The sequence below is a fragment of the Cnephaeus nilssonii genome, assembly GCF_951640355.1.
Source record: "Cnephaeus nilssonii genome assembly, chromosome: 8".
NCBI lineage: Eukaryota > Metazoa > Chordata > Mammalia > Chiroptera > Vespertilionidae > Cnephaeus > Cnephaeus nilssonii.
The window spans coordinates 43,671,621-43,685,568 of NC_137079.1; the positions used below are offsets into that span (position 1 = coordinate 43,671,621).

The following is a 13,948-nucleotide window of genomic DNA, read 5'->3' on the forward strand; positions in this document are numbered from 1 at the left end:
TTTCTCTTGAAATCATCGTGTTATCTTTGATTACAAAATCCGCCATTATTAACCGGTACATCTGGTATAGCATTCCAGGTAATAAAGGGAGAACTTCTTTGGTTTATGTCACTTTGTTCACCACCTAGGAGAACATTGATGACATAGATACACATAAAATGTGTCTATTGATGATGTTAAAAACCAAAATATAGTGCCTCATGTTTTCATTTTAACTTTTTTCTTAGAATCCAAAGGCATGAGAAGTTGGTGGTGCTGGGTGGCATTTAATAAAACTCAATGCAAGATTATTCCTATTTTCACAGGCCTTGTTGTGTTGTATCTTTTAATACTAATTATTTTGGGTATTCACCCTAGTTCTATAAGTTGGTTCAAACTACAGGATGGCAGAAACCATATCTAGACTTTTAAACCAAAGATAGACTTCTCATTCCTCATAGAACCTGGCTCCTCAGTCTTTTGCTTTTAAAAAGTAAGCACTTAATAAACATTTACTGAATGTTTATTAACATTCTCTTTATTTCAGAGAACTGTGGCTTGTTTCTTTAAAAAAAAAAAAAACAACAACAACACACACAAAAAAAACTAATAGCCCTGTTTGGTGTTCCTCAGTGGTTAGAGCATTGGCCTGTGCACTGAAGGGTTGCAGGTTCAATCCCCAGCCCTGGTCAGGGCACATGCGGGGGAGGCAACCAATCTTTTCTTTCTCAAATCAATGTCTCCCTCTCCACCTTCTCCCCTCCCTTTCACTCTAAAAATCAATGGAAAAATATCCTATGGTGAAATTAACAAAAAAGTAAATAAATGAATAAAGATAAAAAATATTTTTAAAACATACACCCACACACAAGACCCATTGATCAATTTCTCACATAGTTGTTATTTTGAATCTGCTTTTTCCATTTCATGTCTCCCAGGGATAGCCCTGAGATCTTTAATTTATAGATGAGCTTTGACTTTGAGCTAGCAGAGTTGGATGCCCGACAATTTCCTGCCAGTAATTCTGGTTTCTGAAGGCATGTCGGCACTGAGTCTTCACACCCTACCCTGCTTTCCAGCAACTTTGGGGATCTCACTTTCCTAAATCAGGCTGGCCACTGACTGCTCCTTCTACTTAAGAAGCGGTAGACCTCTGGTTTCATTTAAGTTGGCGAGTCTTTCTACCGTGAAAATCTAGAAGAGAAAAGGCGGGGAGAATAGTTAATCATCAAATAGAAAGATGGTAGAATGATCCCTGCTCTTGAACTCGCAGGGCACAATTAGTGGTGAATTTGTGACACACCTTTAAAAAACAGGAATTATTGGTAAATTATTTTTCTGTATATTTCAGAGCTTGAGATCTGTCTTCACAGATTCTCAGATAGTAATATTACCCTAGATACACTGTTCCCTAGACAGTGAAGAAATGTTAATTGGGAGACAAATTCTTTCAAAAACTATCTTAGAACTTGGTAGTAATTTATTTCATCTGTAGGAGCCAAAATTAAAGTAAAAATTAGTAGTATCTCAGAAGTCTAGAAATGATGAGATGGTAGAAGTGGTATATAATACTAAGATCTGCCTTCATTTAAGCTACCTTTGGAACTTCCTGTGAGTACAAATGAATTTATTTCACAAAGTGAAGCCAGCAGTTTCTGTGTGTTGCTCCTGGAATTGACCTTGTTGCCTCAGTGATACCTCTCAGTGTGAGAAATCACCCCACCATTATGATTCTCTAGGATTTATTTTTATACTAGAGGCCTGGTGCATGAAATTTGTGCATGGGGGGGCGGGGGGAGTGGGGCGTGTGTGTCCCTCAGCCTAGCCTGCAACCTCTCCAATCTGGGACCCCACCGGGATCTGGCCTAAACGGGCAGTTGGACATCCCTCTCACAATCCAGGACTGCTGACTCCCAAACGTTCAACTGCTTGCCTGCCTGATTGCCCCTAACCGCTTCTGCCTGCCAACCTGATCACTCCCTAACCACTCCCCTGCCAGCCTGATCAACGCCTAACTGCTCCACTGCAGGCCTGATTGCCCCTAACTGCCCTCCCCTGCTGGCCTGGTCACCCCCAACTGTCGTCCTCTGCAGACCTGGTCCCCCCCCAACTGCCCTCCCCTGCAGGCCTGGGTCCCCCCCAACTGTCCTCCCCTGCAGGCCTGGTTCCCCCCAACTGCCCTCCCCTGCAGGCCTAGTCCCTCCCAACTGCCCTCCCCTACAGGTCTGGGTTCCCCCCAACAGTCCCCCCCTGCAGGCCTGGTCTCCCCCAACTGCCCTCCTTTGCCGGCCCAGTCACCCCTAACTGCCCTTCCCTGCAGGCCTGATCACCCCCAACTGCTCTCCCCTGCAGGCCTGATTGCCCCCAACTGCCCTCCCCTGCAGGCCATCTTGTGGTGGCCATCTTGTGTCCACATGGGGGCAGCCATCTTTGACCACATGGGGCGGCCATCTTGTGTGTTGGAGTGATGGTCAATTTGCATATTACTCTTTTATTAGATAGGATGACTTTTGTATGTTTTTCAACGAAAGAGTTGATATTCCGATTTTTAGAAACTTTACCAAATCTTTCATTGAAAAACATAGAAAGCAATGAGGTCAGATTTTAGGAGAACTAAAAACCCTGTTCAGCTGGTTTATAAATGATGCCATACCAAAAATGGGAACCCAAACTCACAGGGTTGGCTTAAGAGTCAATAAGAGGATACTACGGTTTTCCTCTTTATGAAATTCAAATAAAAGGAAAAGATGCTTTTTTTAAATTTTTATAATGTCCTCTTTGTTCTTCCTCCTCCTTCTCCCTTGGTGGGGATGGACATTCAGCTAGTTCATAGATGTTGCCCATCTCATCTTGGTTATTTTTTAAATTATGCTGAAAATACATTTTTGGTATATGTCCTGAAAAATAGCCATGTGTAAACTCAAGAAAGTTCATTAGAAGTTAGTGCTGATTTGGGCACCTAAAACAAAATGGCAGCTCTATAAATATAACATAAGTAATGGTTAAAGATTTAGTAGTTTATCAATGAGAAATCAAAACATGCAAAATTGTATTATATAAACCCGTTCTCAATACTGATAAATGCAAAGAAGAAAAATGTAGCAAAACATGGAGAGAGGCCAGCTAATCACATCTATAGTAATAAAAGGGTAATATGCTAATTAGACCAGACGTCTTCCAGACATCCTTCTGGACAAAGCCACGGTGGCAGGGGCTGAGGCAGAGGCGGTTAAGGGATGATCAGGCCAGCAGGGGAGAGGAGTTAGGGGTGATCAGGCTGGCAGGGAAGAGCAGTTAGGGGTGATCAGGCCACCAGGCAGAGGTGGTTAGGGGCGATCAGGCAGGCAGGCAGGCAGAATGGTTAGGGGCGATCAGGCAGTAGGCAGGTGAGCGGTTATGAGCCAGCAGTCCCGGATTGCGAGAGGGATGTCCCGGATTGGAGAGGGTGCAGGCCAGGCTGAGGGACACCTCCCGCCCCCCATGCACGAATTTTGTGCACCAGGCCTCTAGTCTATATATATAAAACCAAACCCTAATATGCAAATAGACTGAACAGCGAAACAACCAACCAACCAACCAATCGGTCGCTATGACATGCACTGACCACCCAGGGGGCGTATGCGGAACATAGCGGGTGTTGGCAGCAGGTGGCAGAGCGCGGAACAAGTCGGGCATCTGCTGTGGCCATGGTGGGATGGTGGAACAGGTGAGCGGGGGCGCCAGACCAGGGTAGAGCACTGGTCGCTGTCATTGGGGCGAGCCTCTGGTGGTTACTGAAAATTCTTTGCTCCCATGTGCTGCAGTCCCGCCAGGCACTTGCACCTGCTGCCAGTGCTAGAGACACTGCTTACACCCACTGCCAGCACCCGGTGCTGGGCCCGATTGCTCGGTGCCATCAGCAGGTGCCCCTGAGGGTTTCTCCACCTCCCCCTGCTCCTAAGGGGTGATCAGGGCAGCAGCCACTGCTCGCACCTGCCGATGGCGCCGGCCCCAATAGCTCTGTGCCTTCAGCGGGTGCAAGCCGAGCTGGCACTGTCAGTGTGTGGGAGCACTGGCAGCAGTAGTGGGGTTGCAGGCAGACAGGGGATGAAGACGGTGGCAGGATGGGCCGAGACCTGCCCCTGTGCCCACCGCAGTCTCGCGGCCCACAATTCCTTTCAAGGTGCACGAATTTGTGCACTGGGCCCCTAGTTATTAATAACAAGCAACATCTATTGGTCTCTTGCTTTATATAAAGCACTGCTGTAAACTCAACACATACTAATTTTATACTCTAACAATGTTAGGTGGTTGACACCTTTATTGTTAATATATTATAGTATTTATAGGTTAAGAAGCTAAGATAGAGAAAGTCCAGGAACTTGCCCAATTGGCAGAGCCAGGTGAGACTCATGTTCAGGCTGTCTGGCCTCAAGGTCTCTATGTTTTAAAATTTTCATATTACAGGAAAGTCGAAGGAATAGGCTGATGAACAAACCTATGCCCTTCACCTAAAGTCACTAGTTGTTAACATTTTGCCCGTTTTTGCTTTCTCTCTTCTATATTTGCTAAACCGTTTGAAAGTAAGTTGCAGAAATTTTCACTAAATGCTGCAGTTCACCCTTATGTATACCTTATAGGAACAAGGACATTCTTCTACATTTACAGTCATTACCCTGTTACCTAGTTTTCAAATCCAGCAATTGCAACTCCTAGCTACTATGTTATACTGCCTCTGTTCTCTTTTTCTCAGTTCTGAGACTTAATTATAACATGGATGCATGATAACACTAACAGAGGTCCTTGGCATTCAAGTCATTCTCCTAACCAACCCTGATTAGTAAATGAAGACCGAGTCTCAGAAAACAGTGTTTTCTGGAACCCATGTCTATTGTTCTTCATCTCACAACCTTTACTCCTCATCAGGCAGGTATGGATGACCTGAAAGATGGTTAAAAACCAGACTAGTGATGAGATGTCATGTGAGTTGGGCAAAAGTGTGAGATTATTTCTTCAAAGCCAGGATATTGATCGTAAGATAGACCAGTTTGCACACACAAGTGCTATCAAAGTCAGCTCAGCACGAAAAGCCTTGCCACTGTTATACCTTTGATCAGTTCTGTCACCTGGCGTGTAGACTTGTGAATATGTGTTGTAAAGAGAATACTCAGTAAGTACTCTTCCTTGTAATGGAGGGCAATTGGCTGAGTTGACATCTTCATTTTATAATTTTCAGCACAAGTAATCTCAGTACAAGTAAATGCACCACAGTTCAAATCTTGTGCCTTAGACTTCATATATCTTTCATGTGAATGCTGAATACCAACACCACAATCCTCACTCACAATTACCATATTTAATCCTAACTGAGAATTTGTTTGTTGGGCTTGGACCTCCATCATGAACATAATTCAAGAACACATTCATAGAAGTGCTTCAGCGTTTAGGAAATACCATGAAAACATTGCCCACTTACCCTTGATGTGTGTTACTTGACATGATAATTTTGTGCCCCTGTTTATTGGCTATCACTCATCAATCTGTTAATTTCCTTCTTTCTTATTTAATCCTTGCCCAAGGATATATTTTCATTGATTTGAGAAAGACAGAGAGAGAGATGTGGGGGGTGGGGAGGAAGGAGAGAAACATTGATGTGAGAAACATCGGTTGCCCCTGCATGTGCACTGTGTAAGTGTGATTCAGTGATTTTGGTAAATTTATAGTTATATAATCATGACAATCCAGATTTAGAGCATTTCTCTCACCCCCATTTAACCTTCCAGTCCCTAGGCAATTGGTATTCTACTCTTTTTTGTTTTTCTTTTATAGCTTCACTTTTTCCATTGCTTTTACAAGAGAGTAGAAGGGAAGTGGGGGGAGAGGTGAAGAGACGGAGGAGGGAAGAGAGATTGGTTACCTCCTGCACTCACCCTGAGTGGGGATGGGGAGTGAATCCGCAACCTGGGCACGTGCCCTTTACCCAAATAGAACTCGTGACCCTACAGTGGGTGGGCCGATGCTCTAAACACTGAGCCACCAGCCAAGGCCACAGTTCTATTCTTTGTCTCTATAAATCCCTGTAGTTTAATTTGAATTAAAAAATTAGAAGGAACATTTAAAATTTTCTATATTTTACCACAGGAATAGTTTTATTTTGCATATTTATATGTCTTAATGACATTGACAGAACTTGAACAGACTGCCTACTGATGGCAACTAAGAAGAATCTTGATTCCCATTAAAGTTTATGTTCTTAAGTCAGAATGTTTCTGTCCTGAGTTGACTTATCCATCTTTCTTAGTGAACACTAATTGGAAATGACTGTCGCTGTCATGTGGCCATACGCGGAAGATATGGAAGAAGTCCTAAGGATTCCAAAGCTCTGATGTCTAGGAGGGTTGTGTACTTCACTACTAGTTTGTTGAGGAAAACACCATTCTTCTTTCTACATCAACAGGTACAACTTAAAGAAGCCATCGAAGATCTTCCCGGCAAAATGGATACTGAATTAGCAGAATCTGGATCGAACTTCAGCGTCGGACAGAGACAGTTGGTGTGCCTTGCCAGAGCCATTCTCAGGAAAAATCGGATACTGATCATTGACGAGGCAACAGCAAACGTGGATCTCAGGTACAGAGCTGAGTTCCACGTAACCTGGTATCCGAATTTTAAATGTGGTAAAATGAGAAACATTTAATTATGGTGAGTTTTTCTGAGTGCTCTCTTTGATATCTCTTGATACCCGTGAAGAATCAATTCTGGTAAGCAGAGGAAGAAACCAGAACATGTATGCTGTTAATGTTACTATTAAGCTTCCTAAGAGAGCTAGGTTCCTAAATTCACTTCCTCATAGTTTCAAGCAATTTGAAAGGAAGATTAACTTCCATTTTTTAATGAAAAGTGGTAAATTTGTAAATAGACTTTCTACTTAGGTTTTAAAGAACAAGATCATGCTTAAAGTTTTGATTTTTAGAGACATTATATAAATATATTTTTTAAGTCTTAAGTCTGTCTTTACTGAACTAAATTTCAACTTCTTTGATTCCAGAACTGATGAGTTAATACAAAAAAAAATCCGTGAGAAATTTGCCCATTGCACAGTGCTAACCATTGCACACAGATTGAACACTATTATTGACAGTGACAAGATCATGGTAAGACTCCCACCTGTGGAATTCCAGTTTCTATTTCTGTACCTGTTTTTCAGTTTTTCCTTTCTTGTTAAGCTTGATAGACATCTACAATTAGTTAATTTTTCCTTTCATTCTTGACAACAATCCAAATACTTTACACATTCAGATGTGCTATTCAATAATATACTCACTGATTTCATATTTTCATACTAAAAGCTTATTTGAATTGTTACTTTTACTTAAGATGGCCAACCATGAAAATATTCCAAATTGAAGATATGGCTTCATATTCCCAGAGTGTTAGAACAGGTTTCAGGCAGTGCCACCGGTCATCTGGGCTAGCAGCAAGAAGCAGGCCACTCCCACAGACTTTTGTGAGTGACCATGTGACATTCCAACATTACAAGACAGACTTGTTAGATTCCAAAAACATTGTTTAGCATTAAGCACCCTTCATCCTTCATTTCGTGTTCTTGAATGGTAATCGGAAAATAACATTTCATTTGTGCTTTTTACCTGTCACTTTGTTATTCTCATCTCTAGCATTGTATTTCTCAGACTGCCCCATAAAGCATCCTTCTTCCACAGTAAATGACTGATGCTGTGAAGTTCACCGTTTCACTTTGTCAGTCTTTATATAGATGCTTCAGAAAGATGGCTTCATCTCCGGCTCAGTTGGGGGTCCGTTCAAATAAAATCTTTGCTCCTAAATGTACCACATAGATTTATTTTGGGATTTTGGTATTACAATATTGAAGGTAACAGCTTCCTTTTATTACCTGACTAGAGGCCCGGTGCACAAAATTCTTACACGGGGGTGGGGGTAGGGGAAAGGGAGGTCCCTCAGCCCAGCCTGCACCCTCTCGCAATCTGGGACCGCTCGGGGGATGTCCGACTGCTGGTTTAGACCCGATTCCACAGGGATCCCTGTGGGATTGGGCCTAACCTGGCAGTCGGACATCACTCTCACAATCCGGGACCGCTGGCTCCTAACTGCTCGCCTGCCTGCCTACCTCATCACCCCTAACCACTCTGCCTTCCTGCCTCATCGCCCCTAACTGCTCACCTGCGTGTCTGATCGCCCCTAACCACCTCCACCTGCCTGCCTGATCACCCCTAACCATTCATCTGCCTGCCTGATCGCCCCTAACTCCTCTGCCTGCCTACCTGATTCCCCCTAACTGCTCACCTGCCTGCCTGATAGCTCCTAACTGCTCACCTGCCTGCCTGATTGCCCCTAACTGCCTCTGCCTGGGTCCTCGCCACGGCTGCTTCATCCGGAAGGATGTCGGAATGACGTCCGGAAGGTCGTTCAGCTGTCCGGTCTAATTAGCATATTATGCTTTTATTATTATAGATACTTAGAAATACTGTTACCTTAGAATGTATTGTCAGTTTGGGAAACAGCAAGGAAGGAAAGAATTTGGCTGACTTCTCAGTTGGTCACTCCTAAATCTTACCCCTCAGCACTTTGACCCACCTTCCCAAACATTTAGTTCATGAGTATCTCCTTAACCTGTCAGCTCTGTTGCCTTTATCAAAGTATGTCTATTCGTTTAATACTGTACTTATCAGTATCTCCTAGTAAATTTCAACAACCTCAATTTTCTCTCTCTTAATCAGTGTCTATTTAAATCCTTCACGTGGTTTTACAAAGTGATGTATAGCCCGGCCCCTCCCTACCCTTCCAGCCATGTCCACTCTGGCTCTCTCTCTTTCCTCTGTAGTTAAAACCACATTGATCACCTCTCAGTTTTCCAAAGGGGGCGTTCACTCCGGCTTTTACAATTGTGTCCTCTCTCCCCACCGGATGTCATGTTGGTAGCTTAGACTGAGATGCTGGAGGTGGAGATGGTGAAATGATTGGACTAGATAACGAAATAGAGCCTAAGCAGACTGAGTGATGGGCTGAACGTGGGATCTGAGGGAAGAGAGAGAGGAGTCAGTGCTGGTTTCTAGGGGTAAGGCTAGAGCCTCTTGGTGAATGGGCTAGACTGAGGGAGAAGTTGATTTGGAGAAGGGAATTGCAAAGGCTCTCTTTAGAGCATGTTACCTTTGCGATGGCTGATCTTTTTTAATTGATTTCAGAGAAAAAGGGAGAGGGAGAGATTGAAACATCAGTGATGAGAGATAATCATTGATCGGCTGCCTCCTGCACGCTCCCTACTGGGGAATCAAGCTCACAACCGGGCATGTGCCCTGACTGGGAACCAAACCGTGACCTCCTGGCTCATAGGTCAACGCGTACCCTCTAAGCCACACCGTCCGGGCATGGGGGCCGATCTTGTTTTCTGTGGTGACTTTGCATTTCACCATGCAGCTACCCTTCCTGCTCTCAACTCCAGTCACTAGGGGTTGGGGGTGGGGGTGTGAGATGTCCTACCAGGAGATGAAAACTTGGCCACTTGTTTGCACCTGGATCAGAGCTGGTTTTTGCTGCTGACTCCTTTGTAGGGAGTGGCAGGATTAGACCTTATCCCCTAGTTTCAGAGTTGAGGAATTGTTCTCTCTGCTCCATCCACCTCAGGAGCAATGAAATCCTCCATCTACATTTTATTTTAGAGCTTCTGATTATCAACTGGCTTTCAGTTCGGCAAAGCGCCATGAATAACCTCTAGCGCCTCAGTCTAGGCCACCGAATAAATCACAAAGCTGTGATTTTTTGAAGCAATTTTCTTTTCTTGCTTTCTTTAGAAATACCTATTTCCTTTCCAGAAAACAGGTGATTTGTCTGTTCTGTTATTTTGAAAGGTTTAAGGACATAAAGACAAGTCAATCAGCTGCAAAGCCTAATGCTTCAGAGGGCGGTTGGCCAGCCTGGGGAGTGGCTAGGGAAGTGACAGATGCTAATGAAGGGCATAACCAACAGTGTTGTCATCCTAAAGTCGTGTAATTGCAAGTGCTTAAGGTGTAATAATTATATTTTGTTGCACTGGTGAATACTTCTGCACAAAGACAGATGGATATGGTTTTGTTTACTGTGAGTAAATCAAACAAAAGGCCGTTGGGAAACAACTGTGACCTAATTAATAGCTTTGTTTGTGTGTTGGCTCTCCAAAGGGATTTACCCAGTTTTGGTTCATTAAGTGTCATTAATGTGTTAGGCTTAGAGTTCTATTTTACAAAGATGTTCTCTCCATTTTAACTTTATTAAACATGATGTAGTTGTAACGACAGCTAATTTAATCTTCCTCATTTGTTCAGTTGCCACATAACAGTGGAGCAAGACAGACACATTAGAAATCCTTTCTCCTAAGACTCACCACTATCTCTGCATTAAAGACGGCGCCTTCCCTGTGGTTTTAAGGATTAGCTGGTTTCTTGTGACCCGTTTTCGTCCAATAGCACAGCTCTCTTCCTCCAGTCCCTGTACACTTCAGTCTTGATGACACCCCAGGATACTCCCCAGTAGTGTGAGCAAGAGAAGCCTGTGAAAACCGGCATCTGCTCTGACAATATTGTCGCCTATGTTCAACATTTTCACTGTCAGTAGTTAGTGACTTATTTGGGAATGACGTCTGGAGAACCCAAACCAGGGCTAAGAAACTCAGATTCTACCTCTTCTGTTTATAGGCCATCTTATGGTTTTATAATCTTTACCCTTTCTTCCCAAACTCCAACCTCTCCTTAGTGGTTTTTCCCAGAGAAATCAAAACTGGATACTATTTAACATAACCACCTGGAAAAGCACAAAAAAGAACTCAAAGCTAATTGGAGTTTTACTTAAATTCTATTTTTCATCTTTATGGAACTTTTCTTTAAGCCTGCATGGTCACAGTAAGAACATTTCAGAAGAGGAAAGCTCCTTTAAAGACAGGCCAGGAGATTTCGTTCACATTTTCAGAGAGAAAAATAACTAATTTGAACACCGAAAGCACAATCTGGGAGAAAAACTCCTTTCCCAGGGAGCGGGGGAGGGGGCTTCCATGCCATAGCAGGCACTTTGGAGGAGCCGCTGTGGAGGCCACCGTGACCTGGTCTTCATCCTCCCCAGGTGAGAAGAATGGCTCCCATTTCAAGACCTAAGAATGGATCTTGAGTAAGTAACACTTGCCACAGAGAAAATCACAGGCACCTATTTTACCAATCAAAGGACTGAGCTTCAAGGTGGATAACTGTTCCCGTGCCCCTACATCACCTGGCGGCCATGAGCGGGCATCTGAACCCCCTCCCATCCCGACTCCACCCTACTTGGCGCTAAGTGGGATCTCCCTTTATGGCTGGCCGCCTACTGAAAACTGTTCCAGCACCTCTTTCCCACCCCCAGGCTTTTCCTCCACCCTGCACTGCCCCCCTCCTCTCCCCGCAGCCATCCCATTGTCACTGATGGCATCCTGCCAATTAAAATGGATTAAATTGTTTTGCAATGGGTCCATTTAGTTTTATATCTAGGACAGCTACTTGGAATATTTGCAGATACACAGGCCTGACAGACACATCTTCACTGAGCTTATGTAACTGATTGACTCATCCAACGTGATGTATTTCTCCTCAACCTGCTAGAGAGCGGCCAGCAATTTGAGGCTGGTGTTCCTGGAGAGATCCTGGGGCTGAGGGGTTGCCATCACACTGACCGGACTGTGTGGTTTATTTATAGTTTAACCGGGGTTGCAGGAAGAATGCAGACACAGCGGGAGATTTCAGGGGCCTCTTAGAGCTGTAAAGGATGTTAAAGTAAAAATTCCAAGTTGTACCTCTTTATCTGTACAAAAAGAAAATTGGGAGTTGTATTACGTGTGCTTGTTCTAAAAGGTCTAGACTCGATTAGACCAGTACATGTAAAGGCTGGGGGGGTAAAGGCTATTCCTGGCCTTGTTTCAGCCTGTATCCCAAAGCAGCTCCCGTAGCACCTGGGGTTAGTCTGCACAGCACAGCCTTCCCTCCTCTCTCTCTTTTCCAAGATTTGATATAAATGAGTTTCAAGCCTTCATCCTCAATCCTGGTCTGTCCTTCACGTTTCCTTTCCCTCTCGCCCATAGCCATCAACCTGAGGCATGTGATCCTCCAAAGCTGTGTCCCTAATCCCATAATCCCTGTATCCTCTGTGTTAGACAGCTCCACTCTTCCCACCTTGATCTCGCCCTGTATTTTTGCCAAACTGCACCACTGGGCAGTCACCCAGTCATGCCTTGGATTTGGTTCCTTTGTATATAACTTTCAGCCAGCTTGTATTGGGCGCCTGTTACTTGTCATGTACAATGCCAGGGCCTGGAGTTGACATGCTTACCTCCAGCCCTCTTGGTCCACGTTGTTCCCTGTATCAGGAATGATTATATCCATTCATCTCCATTTCTTTTATGTTCAAGTCTATCCATTCATTCTTCAAGGCCCAGTTCACTGCTCTTCTTGAAGTTTGTCATCAGAACCTACGGCTAGAAGTCATCTCTTCTGCTGCTAACTTTCTTCTTTAAAAAAAAAAAAATTAAAAAAAAATGTATTTTTATTGATTTCAGAGCGGCAGGAAGAGGGAGAGAGAGATAGAAACATCAAAGATGAGAGAAAATCCTGCATGCCCCCTACAGGGAATCGAGCCCACTGCCTGGGCATGGAATCAAATCTGGAACCCTTCAGTCTGCAGGCTGATGCTCTATCCACTGAGCCACACTGGCTAGGGCTACCTTATTCTTTTCTGTGCTTTTTTTCTGCCATCATAGACACTTGAGACTTTTTCTCTCTTCTTTCAGTGTAGGCTCCCTAAAGGCAGGGGCTGCGACTTACATAGCTCCGCCCCTTCTGCAGTAATCAGCATGATAACATGCACGCAGTTAAGCATGCAATGGATGTTTGCTGAATAAACTCAAGAACTAATGAAAGTTTACTTAAATTTTTCTTAAATGTGTTTTGGTTACCTGTTACTTGCTCTTTATCAATACTGATAGTTTAATAAAATCAGTTTTCTTTTTCTGTGAGTATATACCAGCACACAGTAAATAATTTGAGCCCTGATTATAATAAAACTAGAGGCCCGGTGAACAAAATTCATGCATGGGAGGTGGGAGGGTCCCCTCAGCCCAGACTGCACCCTCTCCAATCCGGGACATCCCTCTCACAATCCTGGACCACTGGCTCCTAACCGCTCACCTGCCTGCCTGCCTGATTGCCCCTAACTGTCCCCCCTGCCAGCCTGATCACCCACCCCTAACCACCTCTGCCTGCTGTCCTGATCGCCCCTCACTGCCCCCCCCCCCCCCCCGCCGGCCTGGTTGTCCCTAACTGCCCCCGCCACCAGCCTGGTCGTCCCCAACTGCCCCCCCTGCCAGCCTGGTTGCCCCATGCAGCCTGCTGCTCAGTCGTTTGGTCGTCCCTCACTAACCCCCCTGCTGGCCTGGTCACCCCACACAACCTGCTGCTCAGTTGTGTGGTCGTCCCTCACTGCCCCCCCCCTGCTGGCCTGGTTGCCCATGCAGCCTGCTGCTCAGTCATGTGGTCGTCCCTCACAACCCCCCCCACCCCCCCGCTGGCCTGGTCACCCCATGCAGCCTGTTCTGTCATACGCTAAGTTGTTTCGGTTGCGACAGTCGCTTAGGCTTTTATATATATATAGATTGCAGCGGAAAGTGGACAGGGGAAATGTTTATGTTTATCAGCATACTTTTTTAAGTTATACAAAGTTAAAATAAGATTGTATCCATGTGGAAAGGGATCTTAGAAAATTGAATGTTAAAATTCTCATCTCCCTTATTTTACTTCTGATAAAAATAAATAAATATTTTGCTTTTAATAATAAACAGTGTCTTTCCCTGGGTACTCACATGGAGAGGAAAGAGTGCAGGTTCAGACCTGGGTTCAAATCCCAGCTCTGCCATCTACTGATTCGGCAGCCTCAGCCAAGTTCTGTAACTGAACTGTACTTCAGC

General features: G+C 44.5%; 1 protein-coding gene across 2 annotated transcripts in view; it reads left to right on the plus strand.

The window, feature by feature from the left end:
- The window catches only part of ABCC4 (ATP binding cassette subfamily C member 4 (PEL blood group)), a 229,762-nt gene that overhangs the window by 203,119 nt on the left and 12,695 nt on the right, over nucleotides 1-13,948 (plus strand). For both annotated transcript variants that reach the window (XM_079778944.1, XM_079778943.1), the window contains 2 exons: nucleotides 6,416-6,588; nucleotides 7,007-7,112. In XM_079778944.1, coding sequence (XP_079635070.1) covers nucleotides 6,416-6,588; nucleotides 7,007-7,112 — 279 coding nt within the window. The remainder of the gene's footprint in view (nucleotides 1-6,415; nucleotides 6,589-7,006; nucleotides 7,113-13,948) is intronic.